Raw genomic sequence first — 27,910 nt, forward strand, 5'->3', positions numbered from 1 at the left:
ACTACGGTTTCTTGGCTGGCTACTGCGGTCCTCAAGGCTGCCCATTTTTTTTTTCCTTTTTTCAAAAGAACTTGGACAGAACATCTGGAAACTCATGTCTTGGAATTTCTGCCTGGTGCTGATCATACTTACCTTGTGTCTTGTTGCTGTGCTCAGTCTTGCCATGTTATATGACTTTTGATATTAAACTCTCTTCAAGAACCTCTGCTTGCTTGTGGGTTTGGCTGTTTCCATTAATGATTGTGTTTTAACCTACATATAATGATGAACATTAGCACCTGTTTGGTATATGGTATATGCCTACAAAATCCCTGACTATGTTCTAGTGCACCTTAAAGAATTTATGCTGTTAGCACAGTGTAGTCACACCAAATATTGATTTTAGATTTTTCTTCTGTTGACTCATTTAGCATTTTCTTAAATTATAAAATATAAATGAACATGTCTATTTCTGAAAGCATTCTTACTTAACAGCATTTTTTCACACCTGCCTCAAACTTTTACATAGTTGTGGTCTTTGTGCCTCCTTTTTTTTTTACCATAAGACCAGTGTGTGCAGCGAGAAGCTTCCGTAGTCTTGTTGGGTGATGCAAGACCGCAGTGAAAGGCTACATGTTACCATCGGGCGGCTACACTAACGTGATCATCTGCTGGTCTTAAAGTGCCAGGGTCAGTGTTTATCCCTAGTCGGTTCCTGTACATGTACACGCACACTAAATATTGCATGGAGATGTTTCCCATAAAATATTTTTCTTCCTTTAGCAATATCTGATGTTTTTCTCTTTAACATGAGCCTTATAAGAAAAGTCACAGAGGGAAAATGAAGAGACTGCAGAACAGATAAGCAACTAGATAGGCAGATGCTGCTGCATAAATCATTAAACTCAGCTCTGCAGACAAATATTATTTAACCTTATGAAATCTCTCTAAAAACTACTTTACCTGAATTTAGATTGTTGTGGGCAACAGCTGTCCCTACTCAATGATGGTCCTTATTTCTGTAGCATGTGCTCACTTACTAATTTCTCTAACTCCCCTTTTCTGTTAACTTGTATCCCGCTATGTCACTTTGCCTCCTACCCACTGCTTCTGACAGCTTTGTGACCACAGACCTCATCTCTCTCAAGCTCCAACAATTCTCAACCGATCTGCTACTGCTTTTGATGAAATCACCCTAGCCACTACTCGCTCTTCACAACACTCCTGCCTGGCACAGCACACTAACCAGATATCTTTAACATTGCTTCTGAATTGCTGAACACACCTTCTACACATAAAATAGCAAAAGATGGCTGGAGTGTCCATTTAACTATACATTACATAGTCACATTGCTGGTGATTCTTTTTAGAATTAGTATTTAATTAAGACACAAACACTGGTGAATTCTAGAACTAGGGTTTTCTTATCCAAGTTATTTGAAGGGCAAAGTTTTTTTTTTTAATGGTCTTTATCGCCACAGCAACAACAAAAAATGATAATTATTTTATACCTTAGAAGAATTTGTAACAATATTTCTTATTTAGTACAAACCTATTTTCACAGCCAGAGTGCCACGACAAACTAAAGGCATCTGTAGGGTACTGCATACTGGCCACATCCGGATGGACCTCTGACAACTTGGCAAGGTGCCATGAGTGTGGTCTGATAACTGAAACGTTCCTCCTAAGAAATACATACACAAAGGGCATTAGCACCCAACAAAAGATTTTATAAACGACACAATATTCAGTACACTTCAGCATATAAAACAGTGGTGAAGAAGAATATGAAACCAGAACAAAATTCTAATGGCTTTGAATGGACATTTCCAAAGAAAAAGTACTAAAAAAAACCCCAAAAAACTACTACATGAACCTGCGGTTCGCACTTTTCTACTACATATCTACTTCCTACTACATACTTTATCCTACTAACCACTATATGGAATTACCTCATAACAAAATTGGGACAGAAAGTGCTAACTGCATAACTTTTTTTGTTTAGAGAACAGAGTCAGTAAGATCACCTCAGGAAAAAGCCAAGGTGGAATACAGTGGAAATACTTGTACTACAAGGTGGTAAGATAGCGGATACAAAAACAACAAGGTTAGTATAATTTATATAAGCTTGGTAGTCCTATTTTGCCATGTTTTTGACAGGCTTTATCCATATTTATATATAGAACATTACAGATCAGTATGGTTATGTTTTTTGTAACATGATATATATATCATTTACTTTAGCTTGAAAACATAGCACTTATGTATATTTTATCATTAAGTTAGGGAAATCCACAAAAAGAACATTAAGATTGTTATCCGAGACAATGCATTTTTTTTACTGTTAATGTATGAGATATTGTGCTTTACTTTTATAAAGTATATTGCATGAATGTAACTAAAAAAAGACTTATGATGGGGAGATAGAGAGAGAGTCTGAGAGACTATTTCAGTGAAAGTAAGAAAAAGTTGCACTACTCACGCAATTGAGAGTTAATCTTATGAAGAAAATAAAATGAGTACTTACTTGGTTTAGTACATCAAACCAGCATTACCGATGTTCAAGAAAAATATCTAAAGCCTGAAAATCAGTACAAAATAAAAAAATATGCACTTCTAACCTTTTCCAATGCAAAGTAAAAGCATGAGAGGAAAAGCACATCTGTCGCTGACAAAAATCTTCTATAGAACTTTTTTCCTATTTTTTTTTCCTTCTCCTTTTACAAGAGGAAAATGAGAAAATTTTTCCAATGATTTTGGGAGGAGAGTAAGAGAGGTGCACTGCTACATTTGTGAATGGGGAGAAGAAGAAGTGACCTAAAGAGAAGTGCTGTCCCAAAATACATAATGACGATGCACGTGGTCACCTCCCCGACATTCCTGAACCCTCCAGGAAAAGCAGAGGAAATGGAGGCGTAAGCGAGATAAGAACAGTGAAGAGGTTGTGGGAGATGCAGGTTGCCCAACTGATGTCTGCATTAACAATTAGGACGTTAGTCCACCTCAACGTTTGGTAAAAATGATTGTGGTGGTATATAAGTACTCCATTCCAACCAAAGAGGGTTCAGTGAAGAGACAGGAAAAACCTCTCCTTCTTCCAAGGTATGAATGGTTTAAGAAATATATCATTATTTGATATTACAGCAGGGTATGCCGTCATGGACAATTTGTCTACCACAATAAATACACTGACGTTATAAATGCATTAAACATAATAAGGCTCTCTCTTCTCTCCTGTGGGATTATCGTGACTACCTAAGAAAGTGAACCATTATGTCGATTTCCCCTCCCAGTGTATGTTATTTGGAGGGGCTGCATTCCATGACCCCCCCCCCCCATCCCTGTGTAGGAAATTTCTCGGCAATTAGCATGGCAGGCAGGAAGTGTATTGGTCCGAAAAACAATACTATGTTTATTTATATAAAACGAGCAAGGGGAGAAAGAGTAATCCACGAAACAATGCATGGGACTGTCACATTCCACAAGTTTGGCTTAGGGCTGATAATAATAATAAACGTAATTTGTTTAAAGTCTGCTAGAAAAGCGTGTATGAAAGGATTTCTTTTAAACGTAATGTGTGAACTAAGGTGAATCTACAAGAAGCACACTTAATATATATACAATATCATGTGGTACTCCAAATGTTAAATAAAAGGATATGCAATTTCTTTCTCTCTGTTTTTTTTTATTTTATAAAAAGTACGGAATTATAACTGGCAGTGACACGTTTAGGCCTAAGTCTCCCAGGCCTAATACAAGAGCGAACCAACAAAAACAGACGTGTTTTAATGTTAATGAAACTAAAGAGAACTAACCACCAAAAATCATTTGAGATGCCATCACAGAACAACGGTGTTTAGCTAATCAGTGTAAGGTAACGAAGCTTAACGTTACATTAGACGGGCCATAACTGAATACCTGACACATGTGCATACGATAAGCATTTGGCTGTCCTAAATATAAGAAAAGACCAAGGATCAATTAAGGTTTGAGCCTTTACAGCAGGAATAAAGGGACTAGATTAGAAGGGATTAGAAGGGCTTAATTGTTCTGGTCTCTTGTCATGTTTGTATGTCACAGTCATAAGCACTTGAAATTATTTTATGCCAGTCACTAAGAACGGTCACAGTGTTACCCTGTAGTACATGTATTTATTTTAAAATGTTGTTTTTCCTGATCACAGACTGTGGATGAGACAAAAAAGCTACCCCTCTATAGATCTACTTCCCTTATGCATTTGGAAAAGTATATATTTGCCCTAAAGGGGCACACTGTCTTGAGACTGTACCTGCAACCTAAACATATATGTTTTCATAATATGATATGGACAAGAATGTAGAGCCTGCATTTTAGAAATACTAGTACCAAAACATATATTTAGAAGTCACACTTAAGCTTTTTTAGTGAACAGATTCTGGCTACTATTTTCCTCCATATAAAGAGGTTAAGGTTTCTTTCATACATAGCTGTTTACCATAAATGACAAGTTATAATAAAACTGCACATGGTTTCCTTTATTCATTCACATATTTTGTTTACGGTACATATTGATTTGATTGATACAATAAAGTTATATAAATGAAACATAACACAGACTGTAAGCTCTAATGTGCAGGAAGTCCCCTACTTTTGTATTCACACCTATTGTTCCCCAATCAAAATGTCTGTATGAGTACCGCACAAAATCACCACTGTTAACATCATGGCTGGAAAAGTCAGAATGTCAAATATAAAGCAATAATTGAATCAGCAATTTAAAATCATCTACACTATATGACCAAGCACACGCGGACACCACTCCAAATTATTGAGCTAAGGTCTTTCATGCAGATTGTGAAATTGCCTAAATGGGTTTTTGGCTGAATGGTAGCAGATTACCACAGACATGCTACACAATCTTGTGGAAAGCCTCTCCAGAAGAGAAGAGGCTGTTATAGGTGCTAAGTAAGAACCAACTGCATTTTAATGCCCACGGGAATAAAATGTCCTACAAGCTCATACAGGCATGACGGTCACTATATGACCAAAAGTAACTGGACACCTGTGTATAGTATATCACTACATGATCATAGTGCATCACTGTATATATAAATCTTAATTTAAATGCCCCTGTTCAAAAATTGATTTTCAGAAATATGTTAAGACTAGCATTAAATGTGATTTGGTAGCCCAACAGAAAAAAATAAAAAAAATAGCTGTGTGAGCCTTACGTTTTTGTGGTGTTCATTTTGCAAATACATGGGGGGGTTGCACCCCCAGTCAAATGCCTTACAGGAGATGTATACATGATATGTATGAGATCCATATGTGTAGGAATTTAAGGATAAATTATGGCCAGTTATGCTTTAAACCTAGAAGAAGTAACTTTTACAATAATACCAGCCATTTTATACACTACATGAACAATGCATGTAAACAATAAAAAAGGCATTTTAGCTGCATAGAAATGGCGATATATAAAAACCATCTCAATAACAAGCTGTAAGAAAACCATTACCTCCTTCCATCACTAGATGGCAGCAGAATATTTATATCATAAACAGTTTTCAGGGATAGTCATTTTACTCTAGTGGCACAAATGCAAAACATGAATCATGACCCCTGGCAGGCAAAGGGTTAAAGGGGAAAAATAGTGATATTTATTTTAATTTGGCTTTATAGTGTGGTAATTTGTGTCTTGCTGTTTTGAACTATTTAAACCACCACAACATGACACCACAAGACTTATATTTCAGTCTTTGGACCGCTACAGACATAAAAAAATGTAGTAAGTTCACTGTTGGACTCAGGGAACATGTAACTATAAGTGGGTGTTGCTCTGAGCATACCCAAGATCAGAATAGAGACACAAGGCATTTTATAAATATTGGAGAGATAAACTTGAGGGCCAGTAATTCACCAAATCAGAAAACAAGTGGATGCACTATAAGTGGCTGTTGCTCTGAGCATACCCAAGATCAGAATAGAGACACAAGGCATTTTATAAATATTGGAGAGATACACTTGAGGGCCAGTAATCCACCAAATCAGAAAACAAGTGGATGCCGGACAGAGTGTGGCCGGACAGAGTGTGGCGTGTTCTCTCCCATCATATAGCGGATAACTGCTACTAGGCCGTGAGCACATAGCATCATTAAAAAGAAACTTTAAGATAGCTACTAGTAATATACACCCAACTTTTCTGCAGTATTTGTCTGTCCTATATTTGAAAAAATATTGCTGAGACCTATACCTTAAATAAGATTTTACTTATGCTGTAAACAAAATCAGAGTGTGTATATATATATATATATTGACAGTCTCCAGCTAGATTACAGGTTCTGGCACAGCCTAGACTAGCTTTTATGACAGACATTTTACTATGGCACAAACATCTTCTACAACACTTGTCAGTGACGAAGGTGTTCTTGCACAGACACTTCGCCAGCTTGTCAATTTGTTACTAGTCACACGGTGAATGGGTTATTACCTTCGGACAATCATCTTCAGGATCTTGTAAGAGCCCTTGATTAGGATCAGTGCTTCCTGGCGGGAGCCATACAAGGGCGTTCCATTAATATTCACCAGCTCATCTCCCACTTGCATCTTCTCAGACATTGAAGCTTTCCCTCCATCTTCAATCTGACAAGGTGAGGAACAAAGTATCATGTCAATTTCTATATCTGATGTGTAGACATGGACAGCATAGACTATCTTGAACATAAGAGACAAGTAGCTGATTGAGTTTGAGTCTGTAGAGCAGGGAAATGGACAGACTAGATGGGCCAAGAGAATTTGATGGCAGGCAAGAACCCATGTTTCTATGTTTCCTCACATGCTCTGCATCTGCTTAACTTACATGCAACTCCCCACTCATAATACTTGCCATATAAAACTCACCCCTATTATATTCCACTTAAAAGAGAGACAGGTTCAGTTTAGAGAAATCCGCTTCCTTCTGCGGTCATTGACCATATTCTACTTTTATGTTTTATTATTTAAAGTCCCTTTCTGTTAAGGTGTTTTGGACAGGAAAGCATAGTGCATACTGAAATTGTACGGTCTGCCCCATTGCTGGGACACTCGGCTGGACCTGTCATCCAGATAAATGATACCAGCCCTCCCATAAAGCCAACCGCTTGTGCACCACATCAAACATTTTAATAAAATCTAGACCCCGATCACACAATCTGTTGAATCCCTTCATATACTTACACTGGAAAAATGTAAATTTAAGGATTACACCCAACTATTATATGCTTCTCATATTATTATAGAAGCCAAGTTGACCAATACTGAAATGTAGAAGCCTACAGTGTACACAGCAACCCATATTGTCATTATTTTCTTACAAGCGACTTTTCAGTCTTTAATCCTGAGGTTATAATTGTGACATTTAAACTAAAAAGTATTTTGTCATGCCCTGTGTTACAAACCTATAGAACATCAGAGTTCCTTATTATCGTAGAGGTCTCCATTTGGAGATAAGCCATCAGTCCATGGTACCTCACTTTGGAGGAACAAAACTCAGAGCAGGAAATGTATCCTAATGTACCTTAATCAGAGCTGTATTGCAGCCGAAGTGCTGCAGACAGAAACTCCTTACCAGTCTTGGAAAAATAAAACTACAAATGTAGTACTCAATGCTGTACAGTCAGCAGCAAATATGCATATCACAACATAACCATAACCATGATCTACACATTAATCACACCTAATGGATCTCATCCAGACTGCTAAAGTATCTTAACGGCTCTAACAGAAAATCCAATAAAGTATGTATGAATATGTCTGTGTAGATAAGTACAGTAGCAGATAATTCACATGCTTCAAACTTTGTGAGAACAGTTTGGGGAAGGCCCATGACTGTGCCCCAGTGCACAAAGCAAGATCCATAAAGGTTGGATGAGTTTGGAGTGGAAGAACTTAATTGGCCCACAGAGCCCTGACCTCAATCCCATTGAGCACCTTTGGGATGAACTAGAATGCTCTACTGGATGAATGGCCAAAAATTCCCCAGAATGTGGAAAGCTTTCCTAGAAGAGTGGAAGCTGTTGTAACTGCAAAGGAGGGGGTGCTACATATAAATGTCTACGTATTTAGAATGCAATGTCATAAAAGTCCCTGTTGGTGTGATGATCAAGTGTCCCAATCAGTACACTGCGGTCCTGGAGCAATTGCTCCATGTGCTCAGATGTTAATCCGACATTGGAGAGTGGTTCTCTGTGAGGAGATACATGCACTGCGTATGAGTAGTTCTTTTTGTAATAGCAGCAGCCGTGTCTGTACTTCACATGTCTATGTAGTCAATGGGAAATGTCTGGTAACCAAACCAGCTTGTTTGCCAATTTAAGACTCGTCTTGCCCTGAGTTGAATTCTCTCAATTTGTCTCAGCACATTTATATCTCCAGACACACAATGTCTCAGTGCTTATTTATGAAAAGAGAGAGTCCAGTGACAGATTACTGTAGTTTCAGCGAGTTTATAGCCGTCTATGTAAAAATTCCAATATAAAGAGGTACATTATGATGTTAACGCTAAAGGGAAAAAATAAGTAGTTATGTATAGAAAGTTATGTTGGCATAAAGTTTGAGAAGTTTTATTATCAATATAATAGTCAATGAAACAATGCTTTGAACCATACCAGAAGTTTCAGTGGAAGTAAGAACACATATAAAAGAAACAAATGACAGCAAAATTAAATATTTTTGAGTCCAGTCCATTGAGCATTAGCACACTGTGTGGGACTGCTACAGTCCTCAACCTTCAGTCCTACACAGGACATGTCATTAAGAGTTAAGGAACTGACCTGGAAGTCCCAGGGAAGCAGCGCTTAACCCACTGATTCAAAACCCCAGGATTATGGAAAAGGAAAACACAAACGCAGAAAGAACACTTACTCTATTCAAATATGTTGGACAAAGAAGTACATAGTTCCCAAAGAATTAGAAACCAATACAGTAGGGTATTAGGGGCCAGCCTGCCAGCTTACAATCTAAACAGGTGACCACCCTTAAAACAAGCCTCCAGGACACAAAAGCAGACAAAAGACACAACTTGTTTTTGTGTATGTTTGGTATTTGCATTGTTAAATCATGTGGTCCCCAGGCATCATTCCCTCCCTGTATACATACAGTACCACAAAGCTATTTTACATGCACAAGTTAAATAAATGTATATTTGTGGTATCTTTGAAATACAAAATAAAAAAAGACACCAGTGCCCTCCTGAACAGAGAAGATGTACTTAAAAGGGGAATACCCACCAAATATTGTACTGTTTTCTTTTTAAAAAGCAGTTCTTATTATCACATAATGTAATATTTTTTTGGGGAGCTGCATAATAGTAATTTGTAGGTGTTCTTGCTGTGTTGTCTAAGCCCTACAAAAACAAACACCCTGACTTCTACTGCCTGTGGTATAGATACATTAGAATGCCTTAGTCCTGATCACTCACTTACACAGTGGAGTTTAAACAGGGAATGAGTAAATATCACATCACTAACAATGGTCTGCAGATAAAGGATAGTTATTGGAACAATAGAATTAAATCAAGACTTCAGTAGATTAGCACTGATGAGCACATTCATACTCATACGGCATTCCTTAACACAAAGCCAGAAGCTTTCTCTCATGCACTCATTTTTGCAGTTACCCTACTATTAAACCGATACTAAAAATAGCTTTAAGTAGGATAAAAGGTAAACAGCTTCTCTGCCTTTTGGCAAGCGAGTACCTGTGAGAGAGGGAAAGCTTGGTCCACTGGCCTTAAGGCTAGGGATAGCGTCAGAGAACACAAGGTGCATGGAGAGCGAGCGCCCCCCTAGCATGGATCCGCTGGGGCACTCGGCACTACAATGAGTGGGGGTGGGGGGCACACTTTTTTTCCCCACTTTGCACAGGTTGAAAAGCACATTGTGTTCACCTTGGATCCCCTCATGTTGCAACTTTTTTTTTTTATATACCCACTCTTAAATTGCCCCAGCCATCGGCTGGTGGTAGAGGGTGAATTTTTTATCTTATCAGCCATTGGCTGTTGCCCGTGATGCCTTCACTGGCACTTGTTTTGGCACCGACACTTTTCAGTTTTTTTGGATTCAGAGCACGGTTGATTTCAGGTTTCGGAAGTGAATTAAGAACCATTGGGTTGCCTGAAGCCACAGTGAAGCTGAGCCTCCGAAGACTCAATCCAGTATTGGTGGGGTAACATATTTTGATGGCGCTATATAAAACAAATAATACTAATAATAATGTGCCTATGCATGCGTACGATAGAGGCAATCACTCAGATACTATGGCCAAAAACTTACAAGGTTTATAAAGACTGCACAATTTGCTCATGAACCTGACCTAGTCCATTGCCTAGTAATCTACTTACCCCACTCTGATATTGAAGCCATCTAAACATCAGCATCCACCAATGCCAACCACCAGGATAAAAACCTCACTGGGAACATCCACTTAGAGCAGGGCTTGACAAATTTGTTGTGAATCTAGGCGCCAGGTAAAAAAGTTAGGAGCCAGGATTTTTTTAAACTAACAGTTGGTCAGGAGTGATCTGATCATCACCGGCCCACTTACTAAACTCACAGCGTTTGACCTGGAAGCACCCTGGACTTTTTGTTTTGTTGTTTTTTTAACTCTTTCGATGCTGATGTTCCATTGGAGCACAGCATTGACTGATATTTAGTCCCCACAAGTTTGTGGGGACAAATGTTAACCCCTGCAATGCCACGAATGTGTCGTACACAATTGTGGCATTGAAGGGGTTAACACTGCACTGTCGCTCTCAGGGAGCGATCAGACAGCAGGGGGGGTGTTGGGGCTGGTCTCCACACTCATGGGGAGACCAAAGAACCCTCTCCCCTGTCCCTGAAGCTGCCTCTGGCAGCTGGGACTCAATTGCTGGTCTATAGACCAGCCATTGCAGGGGGGAGTCTCTTTGATGACTGCTGTAGGCTTCCATGCCTACAGGAATCATCAAAGGGCTTGTGGGGGCTCGTTTTTGCTGTTGCTGGTCTGCCTGGGCTTCCAGGAAGACCACCAGCAGCAGAGCCCCGTACAAAACGGGAATTAACCCCTAAATGCCGCGATCGCGGCATTGAAGGGGTTAACGCTGCACTGTCGCTCTCATGGAGCGATCAGGCAGCAGGGGGGTGTTGTGTCAGGTCCCCACACTTGTGTGGGGACCCAATCAACACACAACCCCCTCCCCTGAAGCTGCCTGTGGCAGCTGAAAACACGATTGCTGGTTTTGCAGCAACCGCGTTTTCAGCCTACAGGATCACTCCGTGGGAGTGATCTCAGGCTCGGGGGCGGGCTCTGAGTGGCTGTGCTGTCTGCCCAGACTCCTGGGCAGACAGCAGCGCCCCCGTGTGGTGACTCAGCCTCTTACATCCACAATTTTTTCTGGATGTAAGAGGCTGACAAAACCTAGGCGCCAGGACAAAATTTTGTGTCGCCATGGCGACCTGGCGCCTGGGATTTGTCGAGCCCTGACTTAGAGACACAAAGGATAAAAAGGGAAATTAAGCAAATTATAAACTTTTTTTTTTTTACGCCGATTTTACCTAACCATGTGCCGAACACTAACGCTACACATTAATTCAAAGGTTATCCAAAAAAATAAAACACACATTAGCATTTAGCCTACTTTCCACTACTCCACTTTTTAATGACTCAAAAGTTGTAACTAGTTTACTACCTGCCTAATTTCCCCAAAATATACACACCTCTTATCCTCACATGTTTCTTTTGTTGTATTCCTTGAGGGTCTTGGCTTTTTGACCTTAGTGCTTACAAGTTTTAAGGAGTGATAAGGATCATACGAGGTAATTACAGTAATCGGACACAGTCCATGTAAGAAGAGGGAAGCCTTTATCAGAAAGTAAGATCTGCCCTTATTAGTTTTTAACTTGCATATCTAGAGCGCGTTTTGCGGGTGGAGAAAATTTTAGGATTTTTTATTGACACTAATGGTATAAACATGCAGAAATGAAACAAAAAAGAAACTGGAGTGTCCCTTTAAGATGGTAATCCTACATTGCCATACCCTCCTTCTTCGAGGGGAATGCTTCAAGGAGCTCAGCTAGCCGTGCATAGGGCTAAGCTGCACATAGGGTCGAGAGACATAGGTATCTCAGATGGCCTTTAGTGGGTGGGAAGTAGGTGCCCCCAAATGCCCCTACCGTGCCCATGGAATGAATGCAGGGTTAAGTCGTTCCTGTATAATTAAATATACAAGCTCGACAGTTTAACTACGCTATGCTTGCAGGGAACAAAAACCACCTGATTTATCAATAGTTTCAGTCTTTTTACTTAACCCCTTAAGGACAATGGGTGGTCTCTAAACCCATTGAAAACAATGCATTTTGAGCCCGTACATGTACGGGCTTTGTCATTAAGGGGTTAATAAGGGTTATTTATATTTTAATTCTTTTTTTACTATCAAAAGAAATGTTGCCTTGATTTCACTAAAAGAGTTAAAGCACCCATTTGATCAATTCTACTACTACACATTTTAACATTTCACTTTGAAAGGTCACGTAGCACAATAACAGGAAGAGTTTAAAATTACAAAAGATATTAACTATATTATAAAAAAAGTGAACTTATACTTAGGAGTGGAATGATATGCTGGAAAAGGATTTGCCATGTGGTCAGAAAAACGCTGCTAGTAGAAATTCTTCAATTCCCCTGTTGCATCTTTGAGGCACCAGTAAGGGGGTGGTACACGAGGGGGATATAGATGCTTTTTTTTCTAGAAGACCCCCACAAGCATTTCCTGCCCCAATTTATAACCCCTCCTCATGCTATTGTGTGTGTTTATTTTTTCTGGCGGACAAATTAGACATTTGTGTGTTCACTGTGCTTCCCTCCCCCATTGCTTCAACTTCAAACATAAACATATGTTAAGGTAAATGACTACTCAGAAAGCCCATTTTAAAGTTTTCATCTGCTCTTTACATATGAAGGTTCATACTTAAGAATACCACTTACATAGCTACCAACAGTCCTGAATTTAACAGGGCGGTCCCAACAACTGCCCTCTTTACAGGGACACCAGGCAGCTTAAACATGCATGGAAGAAAAGGGAGAATAGTGTAGTATTTTAAAGATGTCATGATACAGAAAAGGGAAAAGTAATGCAGTTAGAAATCTAAAAACTTTACTACAGATTTAGCAAGAGGTAAGTTTTTGACAACTGGTTAACTGTTCATTCATTTTGTCATGAAAAGAACAGACACGCATATTAATATGTCAATAACATTTAATAATTGACATTTACTGTGCCATGTTAACTAATTTCATTACACTTGATGATATTTTTGAAGACACAGTAAGAGTATATTCAATACACACAGTCAACTAATGCATCTGATGATCTAGATGTGTAAAACATACTGGTGTGTGCACAAGGTACAATATTATAATGTATAGCATTTGCAGATCAATGCAGCATCCTACAGACTGACAGCAATCCACATTATCCAGGTACAATAGTCCATAGGATCAGTGTCAACCAGGTACAAGGTTTCTTTATATCAGTATTAAAAGACAATTGCCCCCTGCCCGGGAAATGCTATATTGGAATGCTTGTTCAGGGTAAGCCCACCTGTAGAAACACCAATCTGTGTTTAGCAGCATTGCGCCACACGCATAGGTCTGCCATGTTCTGGGAAGAAACAGGAACAAAATTGGAACATGCATCATTTTTATTTTTTTAGATGAGGGTAATGGGTGGTGTGGCTAATTTTTTTAAAACTTTGAATATTTTCTCTTCGATTTCTATCTATTTTATTGCACTGCTCTCTAGAAGATTGTAGTGCACCGTAGAGATCCCATATGGGGTAATAACAGAGCCAAGGGCTCTCTTTTTGGAACATGGAAACTCTCGCTATGCCTCAGAGCACTATTTTGAAATGAGTTTCTCCCTCTTCACGTACTGATCCAGGCTATTCTGTCACCGCCCTTGCAGAGATCTCCCCGTGTAGGATCATACTGTGAAGAGCGTGATCAGCAACTGAGAAACCTGCCAGGAGACGCGACGGGGGTCTCCACAGACTCCTTCAGTTCTCTGTGTGAGCGAGGGGATGCTTTGGTGACGTCACATTAGATGACCCAGCTTGAGGGCCATACGTTTTGGCCCCAGCTGGCAGGGGGAGACAGGGCTGTAAATCGACAGCTCCCACGCAGGAGCACAGATTTAGTCTTGTCACTTTAAGCATCAGCAGGGTGTAACACCACGCCATCCAGCAACAAACAACAACTGCTGGAAACGCGACGTCTATTACGTCTATCGCAGTGACAAGGTTCACTTCCTCACATTAGTATGATATTGCATCCCATAAAAATAAGAAAAAAAATTATATAGCTCCAGTAGCCCATGGAATCTTTAGTAAAAGCTGATGTCTTATTGGGCTAGCATTAAATATATTACATAAGCATTCAGGACCTCAGAGGTCTCTTCAGATAGAATTCCATTAAAAAAAACTATAACAACAACACTGGTAAAAGTGGTACACACTCTCAAGAACAAGCCCTGAAAGAGTAAAATCCAAGGAAGGGCGTAACGACTGGGGAAGGATATGGCACACAAGGATGTCTCTAAGTGGTTAATTTGGGTTGAGTCGAGTTTTGATCAGTAGGTGGACGTTGCAATTGGCAGGAATCCAATGCACTTATAAGGGGTGGGATTAAGTCAGCGGCCCTCTTCACTCAAAAGTTGTGTATTAGGTTGTAAGAACTTTGTTCCCGTCCGCCTGCCCTGTTTCACGGATGGCTGGTTGGTTTATTATTTATTCAGTTTATTTTGACCTGGTATAGTGCAGGAGCAGGCTGTCTGAGATATGGCCTTGCTCGTGGTGCGCAAGCCTCCGATGATAAGGCAGGGCAGGTTTCATAGCCACTGTGCTAGCGGGAACAAATACTTTTTTGCAGCAGTACACCTGTACCAGGGTTAGTTTATTTATCTGATTTAAGTTATAGTGTATGAAGGGCTATTTTACAAAGTCGCATTATATATTAATAATATGCTTTTATGATTAGAAACAAGGTTGAATTAGGAGTGCCATAGTGTCTTGACTAAAGGGACACCGTGGTCATATTATATATTTTCCAATAGAGGAAATAAAATTTATTTCATCAATAAAAGTGTGTTTCTTAGCAGGTATTAGGATAAGGCCCAACAGACTGTCCCACAGTCGTGTTCACCTCTACCTGCGGTTTCCAACCACAGAAGACTGCCGTGCATCAAAGACAGCAGAAGGAACCAATAGGGACTTTTCTAGGTCATGTGATTACTGTGATTTGACATGAATGCAACCACATGGCAAAGCCAATGCAAACAAACAGGGACTCTGCCTCAGTCTGCATGCACTTTGCTATACAGACAGACTGCATTACAGTCACTTCATGCAACTGGTATCCATGGGGTAAACAAAAAGGTACCCTATACCCCTACTATCAACAAGCCTAAAAGCAAAACATCTGGGGAATATGCGTTACTATAAGCTTTGTGCATGTTAAAATAAACCAGAAACAGAAAATGCACAATTACAGTATATATAAACTGCAAGTTGTGATTACAGTTTAGAATAAAATCTAGCTTTTATATCTACAAATGTATTTGTAATAGTAATACATTTATAATACACATGGTGCAATGGTGAACTATAAATACTCCAATAAATATCTACTTATTTTCAGAAATATATTTTTGTTTATAACTCAAAAACAGACTTCTGGTGCTTGCCTTGCAATTTCCAGAAAAATAAAGAAATTCTATACATGACAAATAAAGAACAACACAAATAAGTTTTGAGTTTACGCTAAATTCTACACTAAACATAATAATGAGGAATGCCAAAAAAAACTGGTTTAGGATACATTATACCATTTGTCTTTTAAAGGTTAGATAACTATTCTAGTTTATAGTAAAATTTTAACAACTGGAAAAGAATGAATAGATTTATTTACCTTTAAAAAGAAGACATTTTACATTTCACAATGATAGCTGTTTTAGAGCCTTTCTTGCTTGTATCCATAAACTGACGCTTTCAGAAATTGTCCTGCAAATAGTATGTCTTAAGAAGGCATAGCCTGGGGGTGGTCATCCTTAGAGATGGGAGGGGACTGGTCCCACAGCAAGCATCAAAATGTACAAGGGTACAAGAAACCCTTTGTATAGAAGGGCAAGTCATTTAGGATGTGGGCCAGAAAGAGAAACCTAGAGAGTGTTCTAGAGACATAGCTGGGTTTTCATGTTTCAGCAGAGAAGAGGGTCTGAGTGTTAAGGAAAATAGAACAGAAAAGAGCAAGCAAACGCCAAGGGCGGTGGGGTTTAGCATTCAACATACTAAATAGTTTATTGGTTGTTTCATAATTAAAAAATATCACTTATAAGAATGACCAAACATTTCTGGTTAACAAGTCCTCCATCAGTGGCCATTTTTATTATGTTATAAGTTCTGTGTTTAGCTAGATCATATTACTTGTTCCAAAAACTATCCCACGATAAAAACAAAAACTTACATTGATCCCATATTGCCATCACTTTGTATGCATGCATATTTAAGCGAGTTATGGAACTGATAGCACTTTACCTGAGACACATGTTTGTGATATGCTACAGTCTTGGATTGTGAAGACTACACCAAGGGCTCTGGCATAGTAAGGACAGGGCTATTGGAGTTTGTACAGGTTTGTAATCCAGTCCTCTAGTCACCCCCAGTATAGTCGCCTGGGAGTGATGACAAAGTCATGGTTTTGAGGCATAACAAGGAAACTGGATCTTGGTAGTCACAAGGAAATATGGTAGGGAAGGGAACGGGTTTTGAAGATATGACTTATGAGAGGTAGACTTGTGCAGAGAAGAGAGGCACAAAAGGGTAAGTAACAAGGCGGAGATTGTAGGGAGTTTGTGATAAAAATAACCGAGCAGGCTTGGTGGTTAAGAAGAATAAAACGAGTGTGGAATTATAGAAAGAACGAAGTTGACTGTTAAGGAGTTCTGAAGAGAGGACCACTGGAAATGTCAAGGAATGGTGATGAGTGGGTAGAACATGATACATGGGGTGTCAAAAAGAAGACAGAACCTGGTGTGTGTTATGATTTAAGAAAAACATGGCCAGTCTTTTAAATTGTAAAGCCAAAGTACATCTACATATTCCATCTCAGATTGCTTACATTCCGTCTTTATAACCCATTGCACAGCGCTAAAGAATACAATGGGACCATATAAAAGATAACACCAATAACAAAAGATCTAAGCATGTGTATGAACCAGACACACTAGGTGTTGAGCTATGAAAACCACAGGCCTAGAGAAGAGAGAAAAATGGGTAGTATCTGTGTATGAAACAAATGGAGGTGAACACCTGGAAGGCAGAGAAGGGAAAACGAGATGGACACCTTAAGTACCTTAAACAGTTATCTAGACTCTTTTTCAAACACTTCTATGTTAGTTTTCATTTTTCTATTCAATTTTATTAATGATGTGTACACAAAGTGCTATAAAAAAATCTCTTTATTACTAATAGCATCCCATTCCCTCTACTTCTCAAGTACCCTGTATAATTTCACAGTTAGACCTATTTAATAAATGCTCACATATTCCTTTTCTATTCATAAACACTCCAAAACCATTTATGTCCAACTTGTTCCATTATTTTTCCCTTCAAAGCTTTTTACTGAGATTGCAAGCTACACATTCCTTCTTTACACAAGGTGATCTTTAATACTCTTGCTCTTGGATGTCTCTACACTCTCAAGTCTTACCAGGACTGCCCTATGCCCAACCCTGCTACTTCTCAAACCTATTTACAAGTGCTGCAATACCTATATTCCTTCCCACTGCAGTCCTATATAAAATCTGCCACACATATCCCCTGCTGTCCCCCAATGTTTCAGCAACCATTCTAGAACGTCCACCATCTAATCACCTGTACACATCTGTTCTACCAAGATACCTACTTTATCACACGACTCATCCTGCCTAAACCACGTTTCTAATTCCCACCTATTGACTACAGCAATGATCCTCTTTCCTGTTCCCTTCCCTCTGCTTCGTTTTCTCCTGTCCATTCACCGCAAACAGTCTCTACCCCTTACATTTCAACCATCACCAGAACTCATTTCTCCGCGTACTCTATTTAACCAGTATCCTTCGGTACATTGCCTTTTGTTTACGAACTCCAGCCCCTTTGATTTAACCTGTTTTCCCCATACTTGGTAGCTAAACATAACAGTGTAGATCTTCTCAGCACCCTATTGTGAAGCATGTATAGGCATCGGCGTATGTACAAGGGCACAAATAAATGTCAAAATACATCTACATACACCCTATCCCTGTATTTAGCATCATTCTCCATCAAAGCACTCCTTGTTACTGCATCATTCTCACTAGTCTATCTAACTCTATGTCCATGACTTTATGCATAAATTTCACACACTTGTAATTTCACACAACCTTTTACTTTCGCCCCTGTGGATTATCCTAGCCTTACACACATACTTTCAAACAGCTGCAGCATGATTAAAACACAGCCCAGAAATGGATGAAGTCTTCCCTCCCACTTCCAAGGCTAATGCTTCTCCAGCTGGACCTGCTCCCTCCCTCCTGCAGGAGGCAGTGGGTCCCCAAGGCTGTATAGGAGGCCACATTCTCAGACTGTGACACAGGCTGTGACCAGAGACCTCAGGAATGCACTACACAGGGGGACACTGGCAATTATTAACCAGTCACTGCATTAACTTGTCTTGCAAAAGGACCGACGCTTTCACAGACACAGTGCACAGTATTTATGTAAAATGTATACATTTATAGTTGATCATTCAACATTCCCTTTTATCAAAAAATAGAAAAACAGGTGTGCTAGAAGCAAATGGAAAAGGTATAAGAGGAATGGGACAATCTGTTACAATGTTCTTAGGCAAGCAAACTGCTGTGTTACTCTAAGTAACTAGAGTTTACCCAGAAAGACTTCTGTTCACTTTACTAGTGGCTGCTTCCCACTTGTAGGCAGGCACCACCATAACGTTTAGTGCTAGCTCTGAATGCTTTCGCCCTTAATCGCTCCAAGACTATGCAGGCGTCTGTCTGGCACAAGGGCATGCTCATCTTATTGGCCATCAAGTTAAAATGGGTGGAAGAAAGCAACTCTGCAGTGTTTCACACTGGTCTGGGATTGGACTTCAGTAACACATACAGTAACCGTCCTGTGCAAGGAAAAACATCACATTCCCTTCTACGGGACAAAGTTATGGATGCTTCATTATCAGCAACCTATTATTATTATTATAAGTTACTATACTATTACTAGTATTAGATCGGCTTGCTACCATACAAGAACAATTGTTGGAATACCACTACATAAGTGCTATATGTTTGGCAAATAACGCCGTATAAAGCAAACTATGTACCATGTACATAGTGGCACTCTTAGAACTCTACTAAGCTATTGCTAAAATCTACTTTCTGCAGTGTAGTGGGACTGCCAGCTACCAGCCTTCCCCAGCTAAAGTATTGCATGAGATCAGATGGCCAGCATGTATGCAAAAATGTCTAACCCCCAGTAGCATGCAGGGATCAGTAACTGTGAAGCCACTGATCCTTCATACAATCCCCCTTAGAAACATTAAACTATCCCATACAAAATGAATGTATGTCATAACAGTTGACAGATTATATGCAGCCATCTCTTTTCAGACACTTCCATCCAAGAGGGGCACAGATTGCTCTCTTGGGCTGTGCCACTGCTCAATGGGATTGGTATACCACAGCTTCTTTAGGATGTGTTACAGCCGTGAAGAGATCATTGGGACAGCGCTCAAGGTAAATAAGTATCTGTTCTAGCTTGAGAACAGAAGAGGACTGGCAACATCTCACCAGGTAAGTCTTTGTTGTATTAGACACCCTGGTGGCCATATGGGTTACTGCATGTAAAACACAAAAAATTAATCTAGGGCTTTAAAATCTTTAGATCACAGCAGCCCTGTGGTGCATTTTATCCTCTGCTTTCCTTGCCAATCTTTCACTTCTTAAGAAAACAGCTCCATAACTGTGAAAGTAAAATGTGTGCTGCAAATACATTTGGTCTGCAAATTTTAATAAGTTGTGTGTGACCGACCCAGGATCTCACTGTATTGGTTTTAAGCCATTATAGTGAGATAGTAAATATAGATTTTTTTTAAAACCCACTGCACTTTGCTACTATTTCTACACATTGAAGAAACCAGTGAGAAGCATGGTAGAAAAACAAGGGGATGTTTGATTTCAATTCATAAAGGCTGCATTATATGTGAGGCTGGTGTAAAGTTTCCACTTCTGCACCCCTTGCAAATTATGTTATCCACTAAAACATCAAAGAGAAAATCCAATCAAACAGAGACAGTTAAAAACGTAGTTACATTTATAGTATTTTTGTTTGGCCCAGCTATTAAAAAAATAAACCGTAATCAAAAAAGTAATTACGCTACAGCAAACACAGGACTTATTTGTATTTCCATTACACACAAACCCAATAACATGGTATTGATGAGAAAAGCTCCTTGCTTTTTCCACTTTTTGCGATATAAATTCAACACAAGATGCAGGTTCCGTTCATCACACAATATTATAATAAATACAAAGTCTGAAATCATGCCTGGTTTAATAGTTGTTTTGTGCTACTGTGTAAAATTACACAAATGGGGCCACTACTTAACAACATTTGCACAAACACAAAAGCAAATGGATGAATGACAAGTAACAGAATCTACTGTGTGGTTAATATCTACTGTACGCAGCATTATACATCTCCAATGCAAATCATTGTCTTCTTCAAGCAAATTCACCTATGGTTCTACTGAGTAATAAGACAGGAAAAGCTGGCTCCTACCGGTTGCATTGTACCCCTAATCATGCGATTCTTAACCAGACATTTTCAAACCTCAGCCTTAGGTTCATTTGTATGTTTAACCCCTATAATGACCATTATAATTATTATTTTTGCTGTCGTCCACTGTGTTCACAAGCTTCCAAAGTTTTCCGGTTTCATGAGTAAGTGTGAATTTCTCTCTTGTATCTATTCAATAGCCATTTTAGTTTGATAGTCTAGGTAAACTAAAATGAGATAAACTATTATACATGGAAGAGAAGCTCTTGAGTTATGTTCTATAAATTCCATTCATTTGGACATTCAAACCTGAAAAGAGGATCCATATAATACTTTAATAGGAGATGCCCTTCCCAGTAAAGGGACTGTTCCCCCCCTCAGGGCATCTAGGACCCAAGGTGGCCTACTGACTGCAAATGTTCTTCAACTTATATAGTGTGAACGAATCCCACAGCACTGTACAATGGTGGTTTATACATAACACACATTACATACATTACAGGTTTATATTTACTGGACATTAACATGAATGCCTAGACCACAAGTACACAGTACTGCTACAGGCAATACCAGCATGTTCCGCAGTACATGTAGTGGTTCATACTCTAGCCGTGTCCATGTGCTGCAAAATGCACATAGCTACATGGAAGAAAAAAAAGTCGGTGTTTGCGGCTAAATCTTTTTCAGCCCTGCACATCTCACTTTATGATTGAATATTAAAAGCCAAATCAGTAATCAGTTTCTTTAAGAGTGTTTTATATTATGCCTCTAAATACTATTTTTTGTGAACACCTATATATATATATATATATACACACACACACACACACACACATATATATATATATATACAGAAACAAAATAAAACGTATCCCTTGTCATTTTTCTTCTAAATGGAACTTCAGGTATAAGACCACTTAAGTGGCATAAAAAGAATCCTAACCTTCCCTTTTAGCCCTCCCCCTTCCTTCTATGAACAAAAGGCATCCAGGGGGTTTCACTCTAAACCACTTCCTACTGGAATCCAGAGAAATGTGAATTGAGGAGAAAAAAAAAACCCTATTAAAACACAAAGACTATGTTTTACATAAACTCACAGGTTTCATTAAATCCAAGAAGACAAGCACCCCGCCCCCATTGGCTGAGAGCTGATGGAAAGCAAATGTGTTTAACATTACGGTTAGTTCGAATTTTTCTAGACTGTTTCCTTCCACAGAAAAAAAAATACAAAGTTTACAATAGGTGAACAGTATAAATCACTCTTCTACCAACACAGCAATCCCATTCAATCTGAACATTTTATATGTATATTAGTTATGTATACAGTGAGTACGATGTACTATACTGCTGTATTTGCGATGTTTTAATCTGAAATATTCGTTAATGTATAACACACCCCTTGGGATTAATTAACCAAAATTTACCCTGAAACCACACTAGCATTAAACTAGCCTCGCAGGGGGAGAAAGCAGCCCACTGGTTTTAAATCGAATGCATCTTGAGCTAAAAACATGTAAATGTGATATGATGAACGTTACAGCGAAGTTTTCGTTCTTCCAATTCCTTGTCTGCGGAATGATCGTAAAGTTCTGCTTTTTTTTTTTTCTTTTTTAACAAAACGGAGATTGTGGCTTCAGGGGAAGAAAAGGTCATATGGAGCAGTCATAAAATCATTTTAACGTTAGTATCACAGACTCTGGATTCTGTAGCTATCCAGTAAATAAAGCGTTGGGGATTTTTGTGCCACAGCTGGCAATATAATTTTACGTTGATCGTGGACAAGGTCAGTGAAACAATGAAATCTGACTCTGCAAGTATATTTGTCTGAGATATAGGCAATCCATAAGCAGCATTATATAGATGTATATGGTACAACGTTTACCCCACAATTTAGGCTGACCCAAAATTCATCCCCTACTTTCTGTCACCATACATACCTTTGATATGATCAGAGGCTCCCCGTGTTCCAGTCCCCCTTTTAGGGTAAATCCCCAGGGTGCTCCCCCTTGTAACTGCACATGGATGCACTGTGACTGGTATAAAGTCCCATCTACAGCCTGCGGCTCCATTTCCACCACTTCTCCATACAACGTCGAATTTGATCCGGGTTAGACCCTTCCCACATTAAGTCCGGAGTTGAATAAGTTCCACATTGAGTTCCCAACTTATCCTAATAATATACAGACACGAGATTCCGCACTCCGTAACATACACACTCTCATTCCCCATTGACAAGGAAACCGTGCTGGGGGCGGGCTCTCCAGCGAGAGCAGCAACACACACTCTCCACTTACTCTGGGGGGCGGGCACTCCAGGCCATAGAAAAAGAAAAGAATCTAGAAGTAACGTTGCGCCAAAACACACACAATCAATCACCTTTCGAGTTCACATTTTTTTCATTATTTGGCGTATAGACATTAACATTATTCCTGCATTAAATGATCATGTCAGCTATTTTATTGCAACTCTGCGACTGCGTGACGTATTTTCCGTAAAGATTCCATCAAGACATCTTGATAACGTTTTGACAAAAAAAAGTTGAGCAGCTTATTTTTTCACGTATCTCCCAATATACTACTTTTTGACCAAACGAAGCAGTTTGTTACAAGTGCAACTGCACAACAACTCAATATGGATCTATATATCTAAGGCAGCCTTCATTTTAATAGCATACTATATGAATATATATATATATATATATATATATATATATATATCTCCAAACGGTGCTGGTTCTAAAATAGTCAAGTAGTTCCAGTAGTAAATAGTACAATTAGCCCTATATTGCATCCTATAAAAGCTTTACCATTCACTGTTATATAGAAGATCTGCATATAACTGGCCCAAGTATTACTAACCTATTTTAGCGATTCCATATAAATAACACCTCATGTAACATATCAATTCCTTTTATTTACGCTTAATTTGTTTCTCTCTGAGGCTGTCACTTTATTCGGTCCCTGTCTAAGAGCTCCGGGCACACCTTTATTTACATTTGGAAGGTGAACCCTGGGGCTGTACAGGGAGGCACCTGCATTTGAGATGGTGATCTCTGTGTCTGCAAGCCAAGCCCTTACATTAACAACCTTAGGCTCTTTTATTTCAATATCATTATAAGATAACTACTGAAAGGCAGATGATCAAGTTATCAGAAGACTTGATATCTAAGGCACGTGTGAGTCACCAAGCAGATGGCCAGGTAGCCCCATCATCATACCTCAGTGGCATGAGGAGCTCTCCTATTACTCAGTGATAGTTTTTACAGTCAGGCATAAATAGGACTGTGTTTCAGTAAAATATAATTAACCCAATTAATTGACAAGAACGTCCCCATTACCATTGGAGTGTCCTTAAAAAAGTGTTCCCAGACCACAAAAAGAAGTCCTCCCCTCCCCCACTGTACTTGAAAAATGGTTGCTTATTAAATAAAGCAAAGGGCTTAATTATTAAATTGAGGACATTTTGTAAGTGGACCCTAGACAGACCAACTGTATTGTTATTTTGATCCACATGCTGTAAGTGACTTGCTACCTGACATGGGAAGATAAAATGTTGACAATTTAATATATGATTTGGTTTTAAAAATATTTTATTGAAATGTTGGGGTTATTTCACCTATGTGGAGCAGACACACACCCAGTGTTGATGGCTCTACAGTCAATGGGATAAACAAACTATTAGAAAGGAATCAATAACTTTATATCTATGAAGGAATTTTTATGTGCCTTTAACTCCTGGGTAAAACGCCTCAGATGCTAGCCAGCAACATATGAAGTGAGTATGTGTCCTGGAAAAAATGTCTGACTAGAAGCCCAACTCAGGGAGTTCATGAATATGCAAGTTTCCCTGCGTTAAGCATGTCTCAGCGAGTGGGAATTCAGTTTGCCACTTTTGATCATACCTAGGAGATTTCCAGGAATGCAGTCCTGCAGGTCTCTCCATAAGGGAGATGGAAGGGATACAACTTGGTCAAAGAAAGTGGAGATAACCAAAATGAGGTAAGGCAAGCTGTGGGTGGGTGGTTGGGGCAGGACCAGACAAGGAGTATACAGAACATAACATAACCTCCTCAACTCTAGATTAAGGCACTTAGGGCGCTGGAGCAATTAGACAAAAAGGGACACACTTGCCCCCCCCTCCCACGAGGTACTTACCAAAACCACTGCTTACCTCCTGGATGTCCTTAATAGCCAGTCTGTCATGATTGACTCATGGAATATAGTGGATGCATGGAAGGGTAACCCAGCAGAGGTGGCTAGTTTCTTTGTTTAAGCATTCAATAAATTAATCTGAGGTTGATTTAAATGTGTTTCTTTGTACATGCCCTCTGTATCTGTTCTGGCAAGAGGTGTCATCTTCCCAAAGGACCCCTGTGGTGATTCATGGCCTAACTGATAAGGATCCTTAGTTATAGGAATTTAATTCCTATTTTAAGTGGAGGGGTTTCCATCACCTTTACCCCACCATAACTTATTGGCAGATCAAAGATGGGAACCAATTCTTGGAAAAGGTGTCATATAATTGGTCATGTGGTCAGAGGGGCGTTTTTTTGAAACAGAGTCTGATTTAGGGGCAATGCAGCAACCTCAAAGCAGAACTCCATGATATACTCTGATCGGAACAACATCATAAGAACCATCTGGAGTTTCCACAGGCCTGCTTATTGGAGAAACTTGTGAGTGAGAGTCCTGTCTTTAAGTCCCATTGTTTTTAAGAACTGTTTGCTGTTTTATTTTTATTTTGTATGTCTTGTTTTTTGTAATTGTGGCACTGTGTAATCTTTTATCTTTTTGTTATAAAAATATTCATAATGTAAATCTGTCTTTGGGCTCTAGTACTGATATCCACAAACCCTAAGAGAGGAAAACACATTACCATATTGTTATTAAATTCTACAGAATATATATATATGTTGTTTGCCCGGGGTGGGTTGATTTTATATATATATATATATATATAGCTAATTGTTCTAATATATATATATATATATATATACAAAAATTCTAATTTCGCTATTTCCAGCAACCTTTGTCAAATATGCAACCAAGTCTATTTGCTTTAGACACCCCATCTTAACTATATAGTATGTACATAAGGACTTGCCCCAGCACCCAGATTACATCCACAGGATTTGCCCCAGCACCCAGATTACACACAGACACATGACTCCCTCAGATTGCATATACAGGATTTACCCCACACCCAGATTGCACCCAACGTGGTCTCCCCTCAGTCTCAGGTCTCTTCTCAATCTGTCTCAGGCACGCACCCTTTGTTTATTCTATACCCTTTAGACCCAAAACAGTAATGTATAGACTGCCAAAATACACACATATACTTTACTTTTATAAATTCCTGTCTGTAAACACATACATACACAAGCACATTTACAATTGCCCTTACACATAAACATCCTGGCATACGCTTGCTTGCTGTAACAAACACGTTCAAAACAAAAACACACTCTTTCTCTCCCATTTCTTATAATTTCTCCCCATCTCATGATCTCTCTCATTATCTTTCTTATTTCTCATCTCCCCTTTATCTCAGTCTTGCTTCTTTCTTTTTATCTTGCTCCTTTGTCCCCATCTCATTATCTCCTCTATCTCTCTTCTTATTAACTATTATATTTGCCGGCCTGGGGGGCAAGAGCAGCAAGGGTCACGTAATGTGAGGTCATGTGACCCCACTCGGAAACACTGGGCTGCTTGCACAAGCAGCAGAGAACGAGAGGAACCCAGGGTGGACTCCCCACACACCCTCAGGTAGGCCACTGGTGATGAGTGTCAAGATAAGACTTCATACCCCGGTTCCCGGCCTAACCATGAGGGAAATTGAGATTCAGGGCTTCAGCTCTGGTAGCTGCTCTAGCGACACCCCCATTGTCTGCTCTTTGATTAATCTAGCCCCTCTTATTCCATTCAGAAATTAAAAGGACTTTACCATTAGCCTAGCAATCTGGTACCATATCCAGAGATCCTAGATATACCTGTTAAAACGTGGACGGTTTTCTTTTTATGAGGCTTGCAGACTTGCAGGCATTTATGGACATTTGTGCAGTATGCTTTACCTGAGGACTAATTGCAGGATCTAATTGAACAGGTGAAAAATGCCAAGAAAGTGACACTGTAGCAGTTGCTAGGTAACTTAAATATGCATGCCAGATTATGCCTATGGGTCGCCCTTTTTGTTAGATTAAGGTTCCACACAATTTTATTTGCCTAAACTGCGACCATAAGGAGGACTCGGTGGTTTGAGCTAGGTTTTTGAATGAATATAATAACTAGACTTGTGCATTCGTATTCGGGCGAACATGAAAACAAACACGAAGGGTGCGTGGACAAGGGTCAGCATGGGCACTCTGACTGGTTTGCGGCTACACAGCACCATACCCAACAAACTGCGATGCACTGTGTGTTTTGTTACCTTACTATCAGAACCAGCATTATCTTTTTCGGCAATTTGAGCCACAGTAGCCCAAGGCTCAAAGTCTGGACAGACTAACATGGAGGGTCTACGACTCAATGCCACGCACATGGATCTGTGAATCTCTGGAGCTATGCAAAGTCAACAGGCACTAAGAACCTTTCTTAAGAATTCAGTGGGAGCCTGGAAGACAACAGTGAAAGCCAACTCAAGACAGCTAGCACAAGTGACCATCAAGTTCAGCATATACCAAGGTGATGCACTGTCCTCGCTGCTGTTTTGCAAAGGCTTGAACCCCCTCAGCCAGTTAATCACAAGGACTGGATATGGGTACAAGTTTAACAGTGGAACTATCATTAGCCGCCTCCTCTACATGGATGCCATCAAGCTGTATCCCAAGAGCAAACGAGACATGAACTCGCTGATCCACTTAAGACAGATTTACAGTGAAGACATTAGGATGTCATTTGAACTGGAGAAGGGCAGCCGGATTGTAGTAAAATAAAGGAAGATAGTTAGGACTGATTGGGTGGAACTGCCAGTAGGGCTCATAACAGACATATAGACCAGCTACAAATACCTTGGTATCCCACAGCCACATAGGAACCATGATGAGGAGGCAAAGAAGGCAGCACAATCCAAGAACCACC

The 27,910-nt window shown here is 39.5% G+C and overlaps 1 protein-coding gene across 2 annotated transcripts in view; it reads right to left on the reverse strand.

Annotated features, from left to right (window-relative positions):
• SHROOM4 (shroom family member 4) overlaps window positions 1–23,080 on the reverse strand; it is a 44,817-nt gene extending 21,737 nt beyond the window's left edge. The window contains exons 1-3 of one of the 2 annotated variants that reach the window (XM_053472855.1): window positions 22,772–23,080; window positions 6,449–6,600; window positions 1,532–1,663 (exon numbers count right to left, since the gene is read on the reverse strand). In XM_053472855.1, the coding sequence (XP_053328830.1) occupies window positions 1,532–1,663; window positions 6,449–6,600; window positions 22,772–22,903 (416 nt within the window). In that variant the 5' untranslated portion in view covers window positions 22,904–23,080. Of the gene's footprint in view, window positions 1–1,531; window positions 1,664–2,506; window positions 2,626–6,448; window positions 6,601–22,771 lie in introns of those variants that run through there. The other variant, XM_053472856.1, reaches the window with a different exon arrangement.
• Between the last annotated feature and the right edge of the window lie 4,830 nt (window positions 23,081–27,910).

This window comes from Spea bombifrons, chromosome 8 (assembly GCF_027358695.1).
Source record: "Spea bombifrons isolate aSpeBom1 chromosome 8, aSpeBom1.2.pri, whole genome shotgun sequence".
Taxonomy (NCBI): domain Eukaryota; kingdom Metazoa; phylum Chordata; class Amphibia; order Anura; family Pelobatidae; genus Spea; species Spea bombifrons.